The sequence below is a fragment of the Aulostomus chinensis genome, chromosome 2, assembly GCF_037954235.1.
Source record: "Aulostomus chinensis isolate RoL2024-O1b breed Wild chromosome 2, RoL_Achi_v1.0, whole genome shotgun sequence".
NCBI classification, from domain to species: domain Eukaryota; kingdom Metazoa; phylum Chordata; class Actinopteri; order Syngnathiformes; family Aulostomidae; genus Aulostomus; species Aulostomus chinensis.
Window position 1 is genome coordinate 28,300,427 of NC_141321.1, and position 19,253 is coordinate 28,319,679.

At 43.3% G+C, this 19,253-nt stretch overlaps 1 protein-coding gene across 10 annotated transcripts in view; it reads left to right on the top strand.

Annotated features, from left to right (window-relative positions):
• Nucleotides 1–19,253, top strand: part of celf6 (CUGBP Elav-like family member 6) — a 135,353-nt gene that overhangs the window by 77,820 nt on the left and 38,280 nt on the right. For all 10 annotated transcript variants that reach the window (XR_015110524.1, XM_086188745.1, XM_086188780.1 and 7 more), the window contains exon 3: nucleotides 15,618–15,666. Coding sequence is in view for 9 of the 10 variants with exons in the window: in XM_086188745.1 (XP_086044871.1) it covers nucleotides 15,618–15,666 (49 nt within the window). In the remaining variant the exon portion in view is untranslated. The remainder of the gene's footprint in view (nucleotides 1–15,617; nucleotides 15,667–19,253) is intronic.

The following is a 19,253-nucleotide window of genomic DNA, read 5'->3' on the forward strand; positions in this document are numbered from 1 at the left end:
AAGAGATCTGTGTCGAGCTCCAGTGAACAAGCACACAATTACAAGCCTTTGCAAAATAACGTAAATTCATGAGCGTGTGCATGCTAATTTGTACTGCATACCACACTGACACAGGTCAGTATCATAACTGTCAAGAGTTATGAACACATCTAAATGTTGGTGCAGTAAGGTTTATCCACTTTATACAAAGACACATGCACACATTTGACTAGAACATGACCAGTTCATTCAAAATGGTCATGCAACTTGTTACTTCTCCACACCACAGCTGATCTATAGTGACCCTACCACATGTTTCTGCCATCACATGTGACGTCGTCAGCCGCATCTTTTCACCTGACGGCAAGGAGCTTCACCATGAGGATGTACAGTGGTGTGGGAGGATCACGCTTCTCTCCCCCACAGCTTCAAACAGGCTTCCTACCAACCAGAGGAGGCGGCAGCGCAGCAACACGGGAAACCGAACCAGCCTGCCCCCGATGCTGCTAGACAGCACATTATACCAGCGCACTACCTGGGTGCCCTGATCTAATCTTTAAAGTAATTAATTAAACAAACAACTAAACATCAGTACAACATACAATAAAAAATTACATGGAAAGCTTCCAACATGCTGATCCTGTTGGAGATTTCAATAATCGAATTACGCTGCTGTGCCTTTTGCATAAATGTGCACAGCATCTCACTAAACGGGGAGACAGACTTATAATTTCTGCTGTGTGTGTGTGCGTGTGTGTGTGTGTGTGTGGGGGGGGGGGGGTTGCATCACATTGCCATTTATCTTACCAACCAAGCATAGCTTCAGATGAATGCTATATAACCATGGCATGTTTGTGCATTCGTGTGTGTGTGTGTGTGTGTGTGTGTGTGTGTGTTTTGCAGGAGCAGGAGTCAGTGCACTGTGCACCCTGTAGGTGCATCTTACTTTCTGAATGCTTTGCCCTTTAAACAGCAGAATAACAATGTTTATTTGACTTCAGACCTGTTTTGTGTTGGTCAATAGTACAAAAGCTTGGCACTGCGTGTGCCGACAATGCTGACCACATCTCATTTGAAGATCAACACACCCACAGGGGCAAATAAATTAGTGTGTTATTCAAACAGTATGTGTGCTTGGTGACAAATGACAACTGTGTTGATCAGAACGCTGCACTGCTTTGTGTCGAATGGACAAAAGGGCCGTTAACGTAACTGACTATGGAGGTCAAAGTCTTATCATGGAAAGCACATGTACCTGTGTGGGAGGTGGCATGAATTGTAAATATCAGTTGTTTTTAAAATGGGTTCAGGTGTCAGTCTATGTGATAGGAGACATTGTGCGCATACATATGTGACAACATATGTGTATTCCTAATAGGAGACCAAATATAGTTACGCATGAATGCATTTGAGAGTATGTCTGTCTCTGTATCTTAATGATACTTATAATGCCTGGGTCTGGTGTGTGCATGTGTGTGTGTTTGCGTGTCTTTGTAAGGGAGAATTGGTGTTTGTGTTTTTAATTTTACATCCCAACAGCAGCTCAAACCCCAGGAGGTTGTGCAGTCGCTAAGAGGGCTGCTCTCCCTTCCGATGCTCCCTGCTGGTCCAGGCAAACGGCTGAGCTCCCTGTCACCATCTCCAACCTGTTTTCTTCTCTTCTTCATAATCTAATATGAGTCATACACACTCAAAGAAACACACACACCCGAGGGGTAGAGGCTGCCCTGTCGCATCTCATATCCTCAGCGCCGCTGAACCCTAAACCTCCCAAAAATACATTGCTCCCCTTTCAATGTTAACTTCCTGCCATCCCATTTAAACTTCTTTGTCTGCCTGGAGTGACCACAGCTTTGGCTGTCATCAAACAGAACAGGTTGGGGAGGGGGGTGGAGGGGGGGTGTCAAGACAAAAGGAGAACAAAGGCCCTGAGGTGCACCATAAGATAAGGCTCATTACTGCTGAGGAAGGGTGAATGTTCAAAATCGTCTCTGAAGCCCCCACCCCCCACCCTTCAAAATGCTGCCGCTTGTTATGAGAGCTAATGATGTCAGCAGAGGGCCCTGCTTGTTGATTAGCCTAAATGGAGGACTAATAGAAGTGCGTGAGTGTAATTAATGACTGAAGGGAAGGCTAACGAAGACGAGAACACACTGCTGTGGTGGTGGGTGTTCCCGGGTTAAGTGTGTTCATGGACAACATGGCAGGGCACCTTATCAGCTGGCCATGCTATCCCCAAAGCCATGCCATGCCATGCCCTGCCATGCCATGCCACGACACCCAGTCCAGCACCCAGACAGGCCAGCCTCTGTGGCCAGGCCTAATTAGCTGTCACAGCAGGTGGTGGCGAGCCCAGGGACACTCTGTGGTCTGCTCTCTGACAGCACAGGTCCCCGCAGAGCTTCCCCACGCTGCACTGGAACAATCAGTGCATGTGTATAGGATTGTGAGTTTGTGTGTATGAATATTTGTGTCTGCACGGGGGGTGGAGTGGTGGGGGTTGTTTTTCTGTGCTTGAGGTTGACAAAGACAGTAAGAATTTAGAAAAAAAAAGGGAAAGATGTGACAGTGAAGGGTAAATCATTGTACAGTGTACACATCCTCGCTCACAGACAAGAAGAGGAAAGGCAGGTTTATTGCAAATATGCGAAAGAGAGCGTTGGCATCTTTATGAGTGTGTGTCCATCTTTGTAAAGGTTTAATTATACTGCATTTCACAATATTTAACTGTCACTGCCTCAGATACAGATACTCAAGGTCCAATTCAGAAAAATATATATTTCAGCATCTAATAGTACTTGTACAGTCTCGAGGTCCTTTAACCAAAGATATCGCGCTAACAATATAATGGAGCAAATACACCCAAGTTTTGCAGACGAGTGTAGTTTGCCCCTTTTTTTTGTCAGATTGCAATTATCCATGGAGAAAAGCAGCGTGGACGCGTGCCACACAGTGAGGACGATGGCAAAGAGTACAAGAAGTAGATTTTCCCGGTGACGTCCCAACAGCCGAGGCAGCAGCAAATCAGCCTACGGTAACTAAAGTTAATATGTGGCAGAAATTACTGATACATGGAATGCAAAAAAGAGGACTCTACCTACTGAAGACCAACAAAAATTTTAAAACGGGAGACCGCAAAAGAAGATGAAACTACAGTGTCGTACTTACTGACATATTTACAGGTTGAAGCAGATGTGTGTGTGATTTATAGTGCATGTAAAACAGATGACTCACATACCCCAGTCACTGAAGACAGGAAAGGTAAATAACTAGGCGCAGAGATGTTTTCTTTGGGTAGAGCTGTGGACATAAACAATCATTCAGCCTTCATCTTCCTTAATAGCAGCCCGTTTACACACTTGCTCTGTATTGTCAGCCCCCTGTCACCTCCCTTCCAGCACAACACATTACTTAGTGTGTTTCTCTGCAACCCCCTGCTGCCCTCATCTGATGCTTCGTGCATGCAGGGAAGATACAGTGTATTCTGATGCTCCCTGTGCTAAGGCCTGTGTAAGCTGCAGTAATACTTCTTTACTGATCTAAACACACACATACACACACACACACACACACACACACACACACACACACACACACACACAAACACAGTACAGCAGCAGCAGCAGCAGCAGCTCTACACACTCCCCTGGTTTAATCTATTACCATTTTTATGTGGCTCAAAAATTCAGGCTGTGTTAACTGATGCATCATTATGTAGCCTATAACGGCAAAGGCCAATTTATAGGTTTAAATAAATTATGTGATATGATAGTGCAAGTTTTATGAGTTGCAGCTTAACAAATACTCTTTTAAATAATACCAGTAAAATACCCTGGGAGCAGGATGTTGTTGGTAATGTTTCCTGTCTCCCTACTGCAAGGACTGAAATGCTAAGCTACCCTTGCTATATCTTGTGTTTACCATCATCTCATGCACATTAGATGAATCGATGGATTCATTTACGGCGTTGAAGCATCACACTTTCTCTTCCTAGCATTGCTAGATTCACCGTGTCCCACTTCTGTTAACATAATGTATCGTTTTTACTGAGCATACTTATACATGATGTCAAACGTTAACACCCAAACACACCAAACAATATAGAGAATGATGTATTTTTCATTTGTAATGCAATATGTTCTCCACATGGTCACTATACATCACCTGTGATGTTGTGTGAGTAGGTCTATTTGATCCCATTTGGCAGATGGATCCAATTGTCCAGGCCGATATTGGGTTGTGACAGAAAGCAATCTAACGGCGGGTTCATTGATGATGATGAGTTCTGTTCCATTGCACTGAGATCCAGTCCAATTTCAAAAGCAAATTCAGCCATTCATCTTCCAAATAATTGTGGCACTTTATCAATTGCTCCCAGTCTTTTATCTATCACTTCGATTGATGTGATCATTTTCACAAACAGTCGTCTGTGCTAAGGTTGTCTTGAAACACACTTGCAGAGCTTTGAGTCGTATGTGTGTATGTGTCTCAAGGCAACTCTGCACAAGTCTGCCAGTCTGCATGTATGAGTAAGTATGCAATAAATGCACATGTTTTTAAGTGCTTTTTTATCCACATGGGTGCGTTTTTAAAGTTCACCTCTGTTTTTCTCAATAGAGCAATACATTTTCACTTGCGTTACTATTACTATTATTTCATTCTCCGTTTGTTGGGCTGTGTATATTTATGGAATCATTTAACCTGAATGGTGTCTTGTTGGTGAGCATGTTCTGGCTTTCCAATAGTATTTGGTTTATAAATCTGATGTATCCTGTGTGTATTGTGACATGCAAGTTGTGTAAGTGGAACATACTGTTCATATTCTCTCATATTACAACCTGTGTGTGTGTGCGCGTGCGTGTATGTGTGTGTGTGTGTGTGTGTGTGTGTGTGTGTGTGTGTGTGTGTAGAATCGATACCTGAATCTTGTTCTGGTCTCACATGGCTGATCTAATGCAATGCTCACGACAGGATATTTGCATTTTTATGTTTTTATGTGAAAGTACAGTATGTACCATCAAAGGTTTTGTGTGTGTGTGTGTGTGTGTGTGTGTGTGAGACCCTACTGTCATTACCATCTATACCCAGCATTCATCTAACTTGTAATTGTATTATATGTTGTCCATGCCATTCAAATGAAAAATTGCTCTATTATGACTTTGTTGTTTTTTTCCGAGGTGTACCTAATGAATTGGTGAGCGTGTGTATCGCTGGCTGCCGCTTGCCTGCTGGAAAGGGGGTGTGGGATGTGTGTGTGTATGTGTGTGTGTGTGTGTGTGGGGGGGGGGGGGTACAGTGTGTGTGCTTAGGGCCTTAGGTGCTGGGTTGTTGGATGTTGTCATTGCCCAGAGCAGAATGAGTTCAACTCCATTCTCCTCTTCGGTCTGTGATTGCTCACCGCCGACTCCCCTCATCCGCACTGTAGTGTGTATGGGTTGGAGCACAGACCAGGCTGCCAGGTATATGAGAGGAGCAGAGCAGGATATACACTCATAAATCTGACAGATGCATGGCTTGTCATTAGCTTCCATTTATTATTATTTTCCCAGTCCTCTTTTATACTGTGAACCACTTTAGCCATTTTCCCTGCTTGGCTCAGAGACATTTGTGCCGTGGCCTTGTGGAGTGATAGATGCTCCTGCAGAGCTACTGTTGTGATATTTAAGCTGACATGGATGAAAGAAAAAAAAAAGTGTCCACCAGAAAAAGACACATTCACCTTTTTCTCCACATATATGTGCAAAAACAAATATTGTGCAGTGTCAATGTGCATATGTCTCCAGACCATGTGTTTAAAAGGTGTTTCTAAGAGCAAGTTGGTTGGTTTCACAGCTAATTTCATAGAGCTTGCATTTCTTATTTTACTCATATTATTTTCTGTTCACACACAGACTTATATTAAAACTGTATGTTCACTTTGTGTTAATTGTGGCTGCTGTTAATCCCCGCAGCCTTGCCTAACGTTCATGCACAAGGGGGCTGCTCTGATGTGGGAGAACGCTGCCGACGTGACAATAAGATCAGGACGAGTCCTTCGAGATAGCGCTGAGTCTCTCAGGAAAGATGATGCTCCTCTTTGGGCTTCTAAGCGCTGCTCTGGGCTTTACATGGGGCACCTGCATGATGAGGGCATAACCTCGAGAAACATTTCAGTGATGAAGTCATAGTTTTGATGTTTGTATCTGTCAACTTGTGGCACAAACAGCATGTTTATATTCAAATAAATAATTAAGAGGGTGCTACAGCTATTTGGCTAAAGAGAGGAAATGTGCTGTGTGCACATGCATACAATTTTAAGATGATTGAGACAAGAAGTGTGTTTACACACAACTTTATAAATCAGATGAGAGGAATGCATATGCACATTTCTGCCTGCCTTGTTTTTATGCTTTTTCTGGTCTCTGCTTTGGCTTTTCCGTTTATGTGCAAGGCTTGTGGTGCACATAAGAGAATGTTTTGGTACCTCACAATTTGATACAAGCTCAGAGGGCCAAGATTCAAAGGTTAAAAAAAAAAAGATTACCCGTGCATTTTGAGGCATTCATTTTTTATTTATTTTGTGTGGGGTTTTTCTGTGTACTTTGTACTTGCCATTTTTAAAACATAGTGTATTTGCTATGAGTCATGATAAAAATAGATAGATGACTACCAAATATCACTTAATAAACTGTAACTCAATACATGTGATTGATGAAGATCTGCACTCTAATGAGTATAAAATGTTTTAGTCACAGATATTATTGACTAAAATGTCGATTTCAGAATTTCCATCATCATCACTGCTTCATCAAACTTGGATTGTGAAAGTTTGCCTGTCACAAAGTAAATTGTTTGAGTTATATTTCAGGGCATAAGGGAATTGTCTGTCACATTTGCTGACCTGTCGCTGATTATTGGACATGTCAGCATGTCTAAAATTAAGATGCTTTGTCAAGTTGGCTGTGTTGAAATCCTCCATCTACATCTACATCGGTTTAAAACTACTTTTACAGCCTGTAATTGAATGCCTCGATTTGTGCTTCAGCTTGGTTGACAGGTAATGAACGGTCAGCAACTGCTTCTAATTTTGTCACCATGAATTCTGCCTCACAGTGGGAGAACATGAAAGCAGAGCCCTGAAGCACACTCACACACACACACACACACACACACACACACACACACACACACACACACACACACACACACACACACACACACACACACACCTTTGAAAGCATACCTTGGCAGGAGTATATCGTATCAGGATGTATATATAGTATCAGCTTGGCTCGATTCGTTTTTGCACAGATCTCTTATACAAACATAAACACATCGGCTTTTCCATGAAACAGATCCAGCAGGAATTGATCTTTTATAAGCATCCTTGCATGGAATTTTGAATATGACTTTAAAGTTGTCCACAGAAGTTCGTACCTGCCATCCAGACGGACCAATTTACTTCTCACCCCCTTCAATATGTGACAACTGAACACAGTCTTTTTTTTCTCCACTCTTCCTCTACAGTATGTACTGCCATGTAGACTCCAGGCAAATGAAATAAATAAATAAAATCAATTTGTATCCCTGATCCAGCAGTTAAAACTATCCAAGAGAATGGAGGCAACGTAAAGAGGTGGTTTAGCAGGTAAAAAAAAATGCATCCATCAAGGTGATGTGCCATGTAGAGTCTGTTACATCACGGCAATGAAAAACAGAAGCTTGAACTTCTGCTTTGTCCAAATTCACGAGCCTCGTGTGTATATTTACTGTAATTTATTCCTTCTGTCCTTTCTTTCATTCTTTCTTCCCTACTCTGACATCTTTTTCTTCTTCTTTTTTCAAATATACAAATATGACCCACACACACACGACCCGGGTGAGGTGTCCCTGCGGCCCGGAGGAGGAAGGAGAAAATACAGAGAGGGGGAGTGGGGAGCAGCAGTCGCCTCACAAGAGCAGACCTCATAAAACTCCCTGTCACTTTGACTAATTTGTTAGTCTTATCTCACTGTGTCGAATCGTCAACCCGCCTCCCCCCTGATGCACCTCTACCCTGACTCCCCCTGTCCTTCTTTTCATCTCACCCATATCCACAGGAAGAGGAGGGAGGAAAAAATGGGGCAGTAAATGTAATATAGTGCACTGGCCATTGGTTGCAGTGTGATCTACACAGCAATCCATCTGCAGTCAGAGAAAGAAAAGGGGGCTTTATGGAGCAGAGGATAACTTGATGGCTCGATTTCTCATTCACTTTCTGCCTCGGCCGCACCTCAAGAGGAGGCCGGCAGGACACTCAGCGGGTTTACATGCACGGCTGTAATTGAGTTATAGTTCCATATACAGTAACGTTAGAGCTTAATTAGGATATTTAACTGGAGACCTGTTATTGTGCCAGTATATAAGAACTGGGGAAGAATCAATTTTCAGGACTGCAAGTATATCCATTTCCAGAAAGAGTTCGGTGGCGGTATGCCTCCTCACAAATGATCCGGTTTCTTCCGGTTGAACTTTTGTGTCACATACCAAGCAAGTTAGTAAGCAGGGTTTCTGTCAAAAGATAGTCATAAATTCAGAAATGCCTTGTTTTAGCGCAGTACCCTTGCTCCTTGACTGTGCACTGTTCAGATTCTAGATTAAATTTCCTACAGTGGGACTGAAGGAACATGCGCAAAACACCAAGGTGAAATTATGGCAGATCAAAATGTGTAAATTTCAGAAAATCAACCCCATTACCTAGTTATGATAGTCCAACTCAATGATATCAAAATGGTCCATGAATAGCTAATGCTCAGATGCTGAATAAGCCTTATTTGAGCATAATTAAGCATTTTTTATTGTTTTCTGTGACATTACTCTGACATGGGTTAACTTAAGTAAAACTTCCCCCTCACCCAACCCAACCCCCCACAGTTTTTCTATTTGTCTCTGCAGTAACATGTGAAGTATGGGTAATCGTTAAATAAGTACTAACTAACATCAATGTGTAGAACAGAACAGAAATCCCTCATTGTCACTCTTACTACCACATTGACTTATTATGATTTTAGGAGGATTACTATGTGAACATATTTTTTAAAGTTTCCGTTGACCAACACATTGCACCAGCTACTTCTCACATCATGTAAACATACTGACTGATGGAGTAAAACCAAGGAAAGGGGCTTTATGAACACAGACTGGGCCACAGCTCTCCAAACATGATGGGGTTGGATGGAGCCAAGACGGGTGGGGCTGTAATGATTGGTTCAGCTGGGCCTCTCACACGACCAATGTGCCAATACGAGATTCATAGAGATAAATTAAATGCTAAAACCCGGATCTGAGGGGTAATTATGGAGGAATAGGACAGAGATTGCTAAGACAAAACACAAACACACGTTCCCCTGCAGCATAACACCAGGGAATTGTGTTAACTGAACATTTTCATGCTGCTACCGGTCCCCAGCCCACCCCTCACCCATCCCTTCCAAAACAGACCCCAATACCTCTAAAATAGGAGCTAGGGCTCTGAGATAAAAATAGGCCGCATTTCACCGCCAGCCAACCTCTGTTGAGCTGTCAGCGCCCCTTCTCCCTCTTCTTCACAGTGAGGTATACAGTCCTCCTCCATGTGTTTTCGAGAGAGAAAGAGAGAGACAGAAAGACAGGCAGAATGTGATCACTCTAGTTCTAACTCGTATGCCCCAAACACACACACACACACACACACGCACACACACACACACACACGCACACACACACACACACACACACACACACACACACACACACACACACACACACGGAAGGCCAGAACTCTCCTGACTTGTTGGCCTCACTGGGAGGCTGCTGTGAACTCACATACCAATTTGAGAGAAAGAGTCATTCCTGCTGTGCTGGCCCTGTTTCTCTTCCACACAGAAATGAGGGGCAGAATGTCCTGATGTGTGAGTGATGGGTAATGGAAGAAGTAATTTGGGTTGGTACAGCACAGACTGCTCTGGATCTTGAAGCTTACTTGCCAGTGAAAAAGACCTGTGGTGAAATAATTGCATTCCAAATGCAGTAGATTTAAAAAAAAAAAAAAAAAAAAAAAACACTTCCTAAAAAGATCTTGTGTTGAGAAATCAATACATAGAAGCTTTCTTTTGTCAATGAACTTTCACTATTTTTAATGTGCATAAAAGTAAAAGAAAGGAATTAACCTGCTAATAATGACAGATCAGGGATGTTACGAATTTACATGGGTCAAAGTTCAGGGTACGTATTTACACATCCGATTTGAATGACATTCTTCCATTTCTACCACCGCTTCTGGCTCTTTGTTGCCTCTTTAAGAAAAGTCATTCTGCGTTTAACATCTTTAATGATCTTAAAAGGCTGTAAATGGCATCGGCAGCTCCAATGAATTCACAGAGGGTGAAACTGCTGAATGATAAAGTGGAACATCAAATAATGGATGGCTTACGGAGAGAATGGTACCTGCCGACTTCAAAAATAACTGCATTTAATAGGAGTAATAAAATGAAAAGGTCTGAGATTACAACAACAGCAAAGAGAAAATGACTGTCCGCCAAGAGGGTAACGCTGTGGTTACACTGGGTAGCATGTTAGTGCAAGAACTACTCCAGGAAATTTGAGATTTCTCAGGAAATATTACGGATTTGGGTAGAGGTCTGCGTCCTCTGTCAGTTTCTAACGAGTAACGGTCGATTGTATATCACAGGTTTTAGATAATCTCTCCGGCTTCTGTATTTTTCATGAAAAATCATAAAACTGTTTAACAAATCTCACTAAAAGCCCTCATGCCCACCGATTTTCCTTCCATATCCTTCCCATAAATCCAAGATAACTGTAACTCTGGGATCTCAGAGAGTTAGATGAATATGAACTAAATTATATCATTAATCAGAGTGCTAAAATAAACAGCATGGTAATTTTAAAACAATCATTCAAAAATTTGATGAGGATATGATTGAGAAATTGTCAGTTTATGCTCGCCTCACTAGAGCGACCGCGATAGTGGTTTAAATGTAGCTAAACCTAAAATTTATGAAGTAAAATTAATCTAACACTTAATGTAATCCTATACATTTACACTTTCACGTACGTTTTTTTTTTAAAAAACGGATCGAACAAAAAAAAAGGATCACGATAAAATGGCAAATTATTACAGAAAAATTAGAGACCAGACATTAAAAAACTATCTTTTTAATATCTAAAAAGGTAAATGAATCTTAATCATGCTCATCATCTGCCACTGGCACTGTATCAAGATGTACTTTTATTTATGTCACTCTGCACATCTGGGAGAACGAGGTTTTTCTACTCAGAGACGCGAGTCCAGGCTGCCTTTGGTGAGCTATATTTGTCATGTGCATCGATGATTGACAGGGCTGTTTAAAAGTTACAAGACGAGTAATGTGACTAACTGAGAGGATAATTATAAATCACCACAACCTCCAATTAATTATCCATTTCACCTCACAGGATTGCTGCAGCATGGATGCTCCATAAGAAAGAAATGACAGGAGAGCTTAGATACGATTGGATGCAATTAATTCACTGTTTTAAATTGGTCATTACATTGGGCATAATAAAGAAAAAACCCTCACAGACCTGTTAAAGTAGCCTAATACTATTTTCGAACAAGGTTAGCGCTTCATAAAACTCCAAACCAAGAGGGGGCAGCATACAAACAAAGAAGTGTGTTGTTCGACGTTATTTCAAGAAACACAAATATGCTAACTGTATGCTCAAACCATCCTTTTGTGTTTCTTTCACATCAGTTTTCTTCCTTTCTTACTTTTGGAGCTATGGGTTTCATAATGCCTGGCCAAACATATCGAAAGGCCAGTGCTGTTTTCCTGCAGAGTTGTCATTCAGACTCACTGGTCAGAGACAGGTGAGCTCTGCAAAAAACACACACTCACACATACAGCAATGAAGCTTACACACAGTCCCTTATTGAAAAATGTAAGCGAGCTCCTCTCTTCCACACTGTTTGCTTCCCAACCCTCCATATCGTAAGCGGTCTTTTTATTCATCATAACAGAATGAAAAATATAGATTCGTCCCTGGAGAGTAGAAAAAAGACCAAAAACGGAATGTATAGACATAAAGGAAATAGAGCATGAATGGGGGGGGGGGGGGGGGGGGGGGGCAGGGGTGGAGAGGGAAAAAAGTGAGTGAAAGACAGAGACGGAAAGGGAGATATGAGGAGAAAGAGAGATGGCCTCTCCAAATGCAGAAGCACAGGCACAGGGCTGCGAGTTCCCAGGCAAGACAGCATGAGCTGCCTATTTGTCAGCATTGATCAACCCATTAAGGGGCTGTGGTGGGAAGCATATTGGTTTTGGAGGCCAAAGGGGCAGAGAGAGACAAAGATAAAGCAAGACAAGGGGGTGTTGAACTCCTTTCAGAACCTACAGCCAGACGTCTGCCGGATGAAAAAGCCTGCAGTCTTCCTCCCCGATGTCTATGCAGTTCATTTTGCTAGGCTCAATGGGGAGGGACGAGATGTCATTTGTCTTACAGCATCTCTAGAGGCTCCACTGTATGCGTTATCTTAGCTTTCTGCAGCTCCTTCGTTAATAGGGAATAGCTAGCTTCTCAGATAGACAAAATGTCACTTGTCTTCTTCTTTTGTGTGTGTGTGTGTGTTTGTGTGTGTGTGTGTGTGTGTGTGTGTGTGTGTGTGTGTGTGTGTGTGTGTGTGTGTGTGTGTGTGCGCGTGCGTGCATGTACGTGCACTAAAGGTGGGTGGTGGGGTGGGGGTGGGTCTCGGCCCAAGGGGAAAGCAGGCTGCCTCTTCGCCCAGTCTCTGATGAATTCATATAATTAACTCAGCCTTGATCTGTTGGCTAATCCTGCACTCAGTAATAAGGGATTAAAATGTCACCTAAGCCACCTGCTGTTATTGAGCCCCAAGACTTTTTGTGCCACTGTGTGTGTGTGTGTGTGTGTGTGTGTGTGTGTGTGTATGTGTGTGTGTTCGTGTGTGTGTGTGTGTGTGTGTAAGAAAGTTGGTTGACAGTGAAAGGGGGGCTGGGTAAGAGTAAAGTGAACTTTAAGACTTATGTGGAGTAAAGTTGTGTTGCATGAGAAAGTGTATTTGGGGGACCCTTTTAAACGAGTAAGAAAGCATCTTCACGACTGTCACATTCATGTGCGTCCTTTACAGAGCTCTGTAGTTTGGCATCAAGATGGACTGAATTTGGCAGAAAGCTGGAGCAGAAGTAGCAGCAGACTTGCTCTGAAAACTCATTGTCACAGTCACTAAAAAAGGACATGAAAGTGGGACATGCTGGAAAGGTAGGAGTTGAAGAGTTTTTTCCCTCCCCTCTCACTATGACCTCCTTGGACCAAGTAAAGAAAAAAAGACGAAAGAAAGTTGTACCAATTGGCTGGCTAACAGCCCGCAGACCAACAGCCAGCTTGCCTAGTCTGCCTGCCGGCCACCTGCGCTCGGTTGCCTAGCAACCCCAAGTGTACTTTTGGGTTGTCTAATGACTCTTGTTGCTGCAGTGGCTCAGGGGCGACTAATGAAGCCTCCTGACCAATTGTTGCTGTTTAAGACCTGGAAGCTGACTGATCACCGGAAAGGGATCCCAGGACTTCAGGGTATCCTAAACCTCTTATGTGAGACAAATTCTGCCCCCAACCTGCCTTCAAGTAACACTCACACACACACTTACAACATTAACTCGCCTGGACTTGCTGCTTAAAATGCTTCAACTGACCTAAATTTTCTCCACAATATACATCAATGCCTCACAATACTTTAACTTTATCTCAGACTCACATATAAACATATTACTAGTGTCCTTCATCAAAAATAGCGATGAAACTTTTCCAAACTATCAATGCTCTGTGCCTCATGAAAACACCAACGGATTATATTCAGCTCTCAATTTGACATGAAAAAAAATGTTTCAGGTAGATCCAGCATTTATGCCAGTGAGGAGACATGTAAGAGTGTGTATATGCAGGTCAGTTTGTATGAGTGTGATTGCACCTCTGTCCTTATCTCTCTGGGTGCATATGGCTTCACGCGCTTGTCTCTCTGATGTGTCCGTCATTCCTCTAAGCTTTGTTCCGGTGTCACAGCATATTGCTAGGCGATATTGCGTCCCTTGGGTGTCACCATGTATACGCTTGTCTATACATGTCCACCGGTGTTTGGTCTATATTTGGCCATAGTCCGGGCTTATGTCAACTGCTGTCAAGTGCTGCAGTGCCTGAGGGCCCGACACCCACTGTGCTGCCCTAGCTGACTGAATTGAGTGGGCAGTGCCTTGTGCCATTCACTGGCACTCACATGTTGGACCTGTCCACATGGCCTAGTTAGATAGAAAGGCCCACTGATGACTGAAAAAAAAAAGAAAAAGGCTAATATATCATGGCATGGCCTCAATACACGAGGGTCTTTGAGGTCTTTGAGAGTGACTTTTAACACCTCATCAAAGAATAATCGTCCATTTTATACTGCTTATGCTGGACAGAGTTGCAGAGGGTGGAGCCTTGCTGTCATTGGCCAAGAGGCGGGTTTACCCCAGACAGGTTGCAGGTCATCAAAAGGCTGACATTTAAAGACCTGCAACCTTTCACGCCTACTGTACGTCCAATTTAGAGTCCCAGTAATCTAACTTGGGTGTTTTTGGTAAATGGGAGGAAGCCGCAGAAATCCGGAGAGAACCCACACAGGGATGGGGAAAACACGCAAACCTCACACTGTCTCGCATGCAGTACCTCGTTTCTGTGTGCCAACCACTGCACAACATTGTCTTCTCAGAGTGAGAAGTATTGTTTCAGCGAGTTTTCTGTTTTCACATTCAAACTCCGGGGAGTGAGGAAAAGATGAAACCAGAGATGAGAAAGCAAAACAACCAGGGGAGTTTTTATTCATGGCAGTTTTAAATGGTGTTTTTATGTTAGCATGGCAACATTTTGCTTTCACCACACCATGAAATTAATCTTCAAAGGTTGTTTATTGATTCCTTACTGTTAACCTTTCACAAGCTGTTTCACTGCTATGCTGTTGGGTGGCTCTCAATAGCTTCCAGGAGGAGGAGGAGGAGGAGGAGGAGGCTGGGGTGGCAGGGTGGAGTTGGCTGAACGGAACAGTGGCATATTGGTCCTGAGTTGCAAAAAGAGAGGTGAGAAAGGAAGAATGGATGTGGGCAGGGAAGAGAGGGATTGCTGAGGGTCAGAGATGAGCAGGATATAGCTGGTGACTAGGAGTCTGGAGCCAGAAGGGGACAGGAAGTGCAAGGGCCAGCCAGAAAGGACCTCTCCCTGTGGGGTTTGGAGTGGCTGATGTAATGGCATTAATCTCAAAGTGCCATCTGACACCCAGTGTGGCTCCGTCATTGAAAAGTGCTAATTCTGCTGAACTGTGAGGGGAATTCAGGCATCTCTAGAGGCAGTGCCCTGGATTAATTAAACATGCTGGCATGTAGCACAGCACAGATTCATCTCTTTTACAGCATCTTCACTGTTTGATTTTTGTGTTTGGCTAACTGAGCAGGACAAACTCAGGATATCACCACCAGGAACTTTTTTTCACTTCTCTACCCTCCTTACCATATTGTAGACGTTGTTCCTATTGTTTCACGCTAACCTGGGATTTCCCCTCTCTTCCTTCTTTCTCTCTCTCTCCCTCTCTCTCTCTCTAGATGAACCGGCCCATCCAGGTGAAGCCAGCAGACAGCGAAGGACGGGGAGGTAATTAACCTTCTCCTGGTCTCTATTGCACACCCTCCTTAAAAATCACAAACACACAAATATACCGGCACAGCACACACGCAATCCTTAATATTCTGCTCTCACTTGAGACACACAGGGAGTTTGTAGAGTAGCCTGCAATATAGGTCACTTGCTTCTATTGACTTCCCATCTGTGCCAGCAGAGGGGCTGTCTCAGGTTCACAGTCAGTGGGAGCGGTTCAAAGACAAGACAGAGAGACATGGTAGAAAAGAGGAAAGGGACATAAAATAAAGAACAGAATAGGCTGGGGTGCGAAGAATTTCCTTCCCTCAATTTCTACTGAGTGATGGTCAAGCACGCTTGCAGATAAGAGGCTGCAGAGTCCATCCCCCAAACACACACACGTAGCAACCACAAATTTAGACAAAACAGCTCCGTTTTTTAATACTCATTGACTCAGGAGATTGTAAATGTTCTGTCTAGAAACCACAAATTGTTGTTTGTTTTAATCAATACTAATCTAACACGATTGCACAGCAATTTTTGTAGCTTGATTTTGAAACTTTCTGAAGTACAGTAATATGTTCGACAGGATAATCTGTATTTAATCATACAACCTAGTTTTCTTTATATTATTCAAATCCAAGGTCTGTTCAAAGCACTACCTACAAGGCAACTGCACTTTACATCGCGCTTGTCCTCGTCCAAAGGCACGTCCCTTGAGCCATAAAAGGAGAGACACGGTGATTGACTAGATCATTCTGAACCCATTTGTGACCGACATCACTAAGGTTAATGCAGATTAAGCCAGTTAAAGACGTACATAGGTAGAATTGGCTTTAATTGAGCTGGTCTGTCTCTGCCCCATGCTTGAATTTCAGAGTGGCGATTTAGATTGCCTAGGTCAAATTAAACTGAGCCACAACTTTGATTTATATGTTCAAGTGTGAATAAGATGGCCCGTTTCTATTGCCACACACACACACACACACACACACACACACACACACCCATGCAGATCTTATTTTTTCGTGGCGGCACTTTAATTAATGGACATCTAAAAACAGGCAAAGTCTGACCGACAAGGCCTTGGCAAGAGCCAATCGGCATTCTTACCAAGATAAATTAGATCTCTGGGCTTAAGAGAGGAGGATGGATGGGTCCCAATATCAATTACTAGCCTTTTTCAACAGAAAGAGAAGGGAGACGAACAGACAGTGTGAATGAAATACAGAGGTCTCTTAGGCTGGCGCAGCCCCTGCTAGTCTGTCAGATGAACTTTGTATATGGGAGGACAGGATAGGACGTAACACAGAATGAAATAAGACCAAGCAGACAGGCCCCAACAGAGATATTGAACATTAATGGCGACAGGAAGTCAGCAGACAAGCCAGGGAAGTAAACCACAGTCACAGCTGACAATGAAATGAGATTTACTATGAAGCGCTGTGGTTAAAGCAAAATAGACAGCTGGGCAATGGCTGACTGAGGGAGAGAAAGAAGCAAAGGATTCATCTCTGGAAGGCTGAGGAGAAGCCAGGTACACAAATCCCAGAGGGGCTTCTAGATTGTCAAACCCCAGGCTGAACCGGGACATTTGCACCTCTAGAATGGAGTCACATTTATCACTACCGAGAGATCAGCAATTATCTGTCATGGGAAGTTGGGCAAAGGTCTTGATTTCGTGTCTGCACAGGCATTAAGGCCCATTATTCCATTTAGAGACTCCAGTAGCCCCTCTTTTGTACGTGCTGTCCCTGAGAGACATCCTGTCTCTGGGGATATGGGAGTGTCAGGAGGAAAAGTAAAACCGGAGCTGAGAAAATACGGGGGCACAGTGTATAGCACAATCCTACCGCTTGGCTGCCATCAGAGATCACAGTGTTGCTTCTCTGGCTGTCTATTAGCATGAGTCATGTCTCATTTTATTTTTTCCTTGGATTATTGAGATAGAAAGGAGCTCGGGAGGGGAGCTTCACAGCCTTTGAGTCTATTTCTGTTTCTTGAGTAAGCCGACCTCTTCCCCACAAAGTCCACATTTATCTGATGTGTTTTACACCCATTTCTTCTGCCTGATTCTACCAAACCATGATTTCAACACAGAGATACCGAGACACAATTGAAGCATTGGTCTCCTGCTCTCTGAGTCTGTGGACAGTGCAGAGACAGACATGCTCTATATCTCCATTTGAAATCCAAGCAATTTCCTTCAACCCAAAAGGGACAAAAATGAGGAAAAGTAGACTTCTCTTACTCTCGCTATTGCTTTTTTTCTTCGCCTGTCTCATTGGTGCCACGGTGCAAGGGAAAGATTAAGCGAGTGATAGAGGAAGGTACAAGGCCCATGGAGGAATACAAGAGTGAGAGATCGCAGACAAAAAGAAGGAAAGTTAAAGAGATGACAGGATGAGAAAGTTAACGGAGGGTGGTGGAGGCAGCTGAGTGAATCTTAGTAGTAAATCATCTCAGAGCCATTTCCTCTTCGCCTCGCCAGGAATCTTTTCCACCTGACCTTGTCTGCCACTGTGTCTGTGAAGAAAACATGGGGCCAGATTATCTATGATTGGAGATGGCCATTATCTAAACACAATCTTTGAGTCAGGTCCCAGCACACTGCCGTGAGACTACAGACCCCACTGATGAGAGAGAGATGATGGGTCAGCCAGCAACACCTTCTTCTTTCTTGAACCCTGATAAGATGCTGTCAACACTCCCAAAATGCCTAACAACCTCAACATTGACTTTTTCACAACATTCCACTCCTTTTGTATTTATCTACCCAGTCTGCTCTCTCCACTTGTTTATAACCTCCACACACTTTGGCTTTATTAGGTACTTATACGGTGCCAAGAGCATTGTGGTCCGTGTATTTGGTACGGAACAGTCCTGTGCGAGCATTAATATCATGTTCATGCCTTTTGTCTGTCTAGCTGAAGGGAGTGTTTGTGAATGGGTCACATTTGTCCTTGCCAACCTGCTGCTCCTCAGGAGGTTGACCCCAATTGGGCAGCGGGGAGATTGACAGGACCTTAAGATGTTGCGCACTGCGCTGTCATACCCAACCGCAGCAGGTAGGGATAAGTGAAGGCTGCTGGCTGGCTCAGTCTGGAAGGCCACAGGGGAGGGGCTGTCTGGAGGCACCTCACGCCCACAGAGGAGTATGCTCCACTTTACATGCAAATGAAGCCAAAAGATCCCTCTGTGCCCCTGGACACGACTGAGCAAAACTCTCAAAAGTCAAGAGGAACTGCAGCAGTGGATGATATGTGTGCTGAGAAAAACCCTGAGACAAATGGACATTATCTCTACTGCATGGTATCAGCTCAATTAAGACTAGTACCTGGTACTGGGTATACTTTTTTTTTTTTAATATCAGCTCCATCGAGTCTAAAGAGAGCTCAGCCAACATTCAAAGGTGGTGTGAGAAAAGTTCAGACTGCTGATTGGTCAGAGAAAATCTTCACTAAAATTATCACTGCACGACACAGAGCAGGCACATTTTGATTTATTATCATTTTGTTGAACACTTGATTAAATGGCAACCCCCAAAAACAGAGGGTTTTTTTGTCAATAAACCATTAAAGCTACTTAAAGCCTGTTGTGGA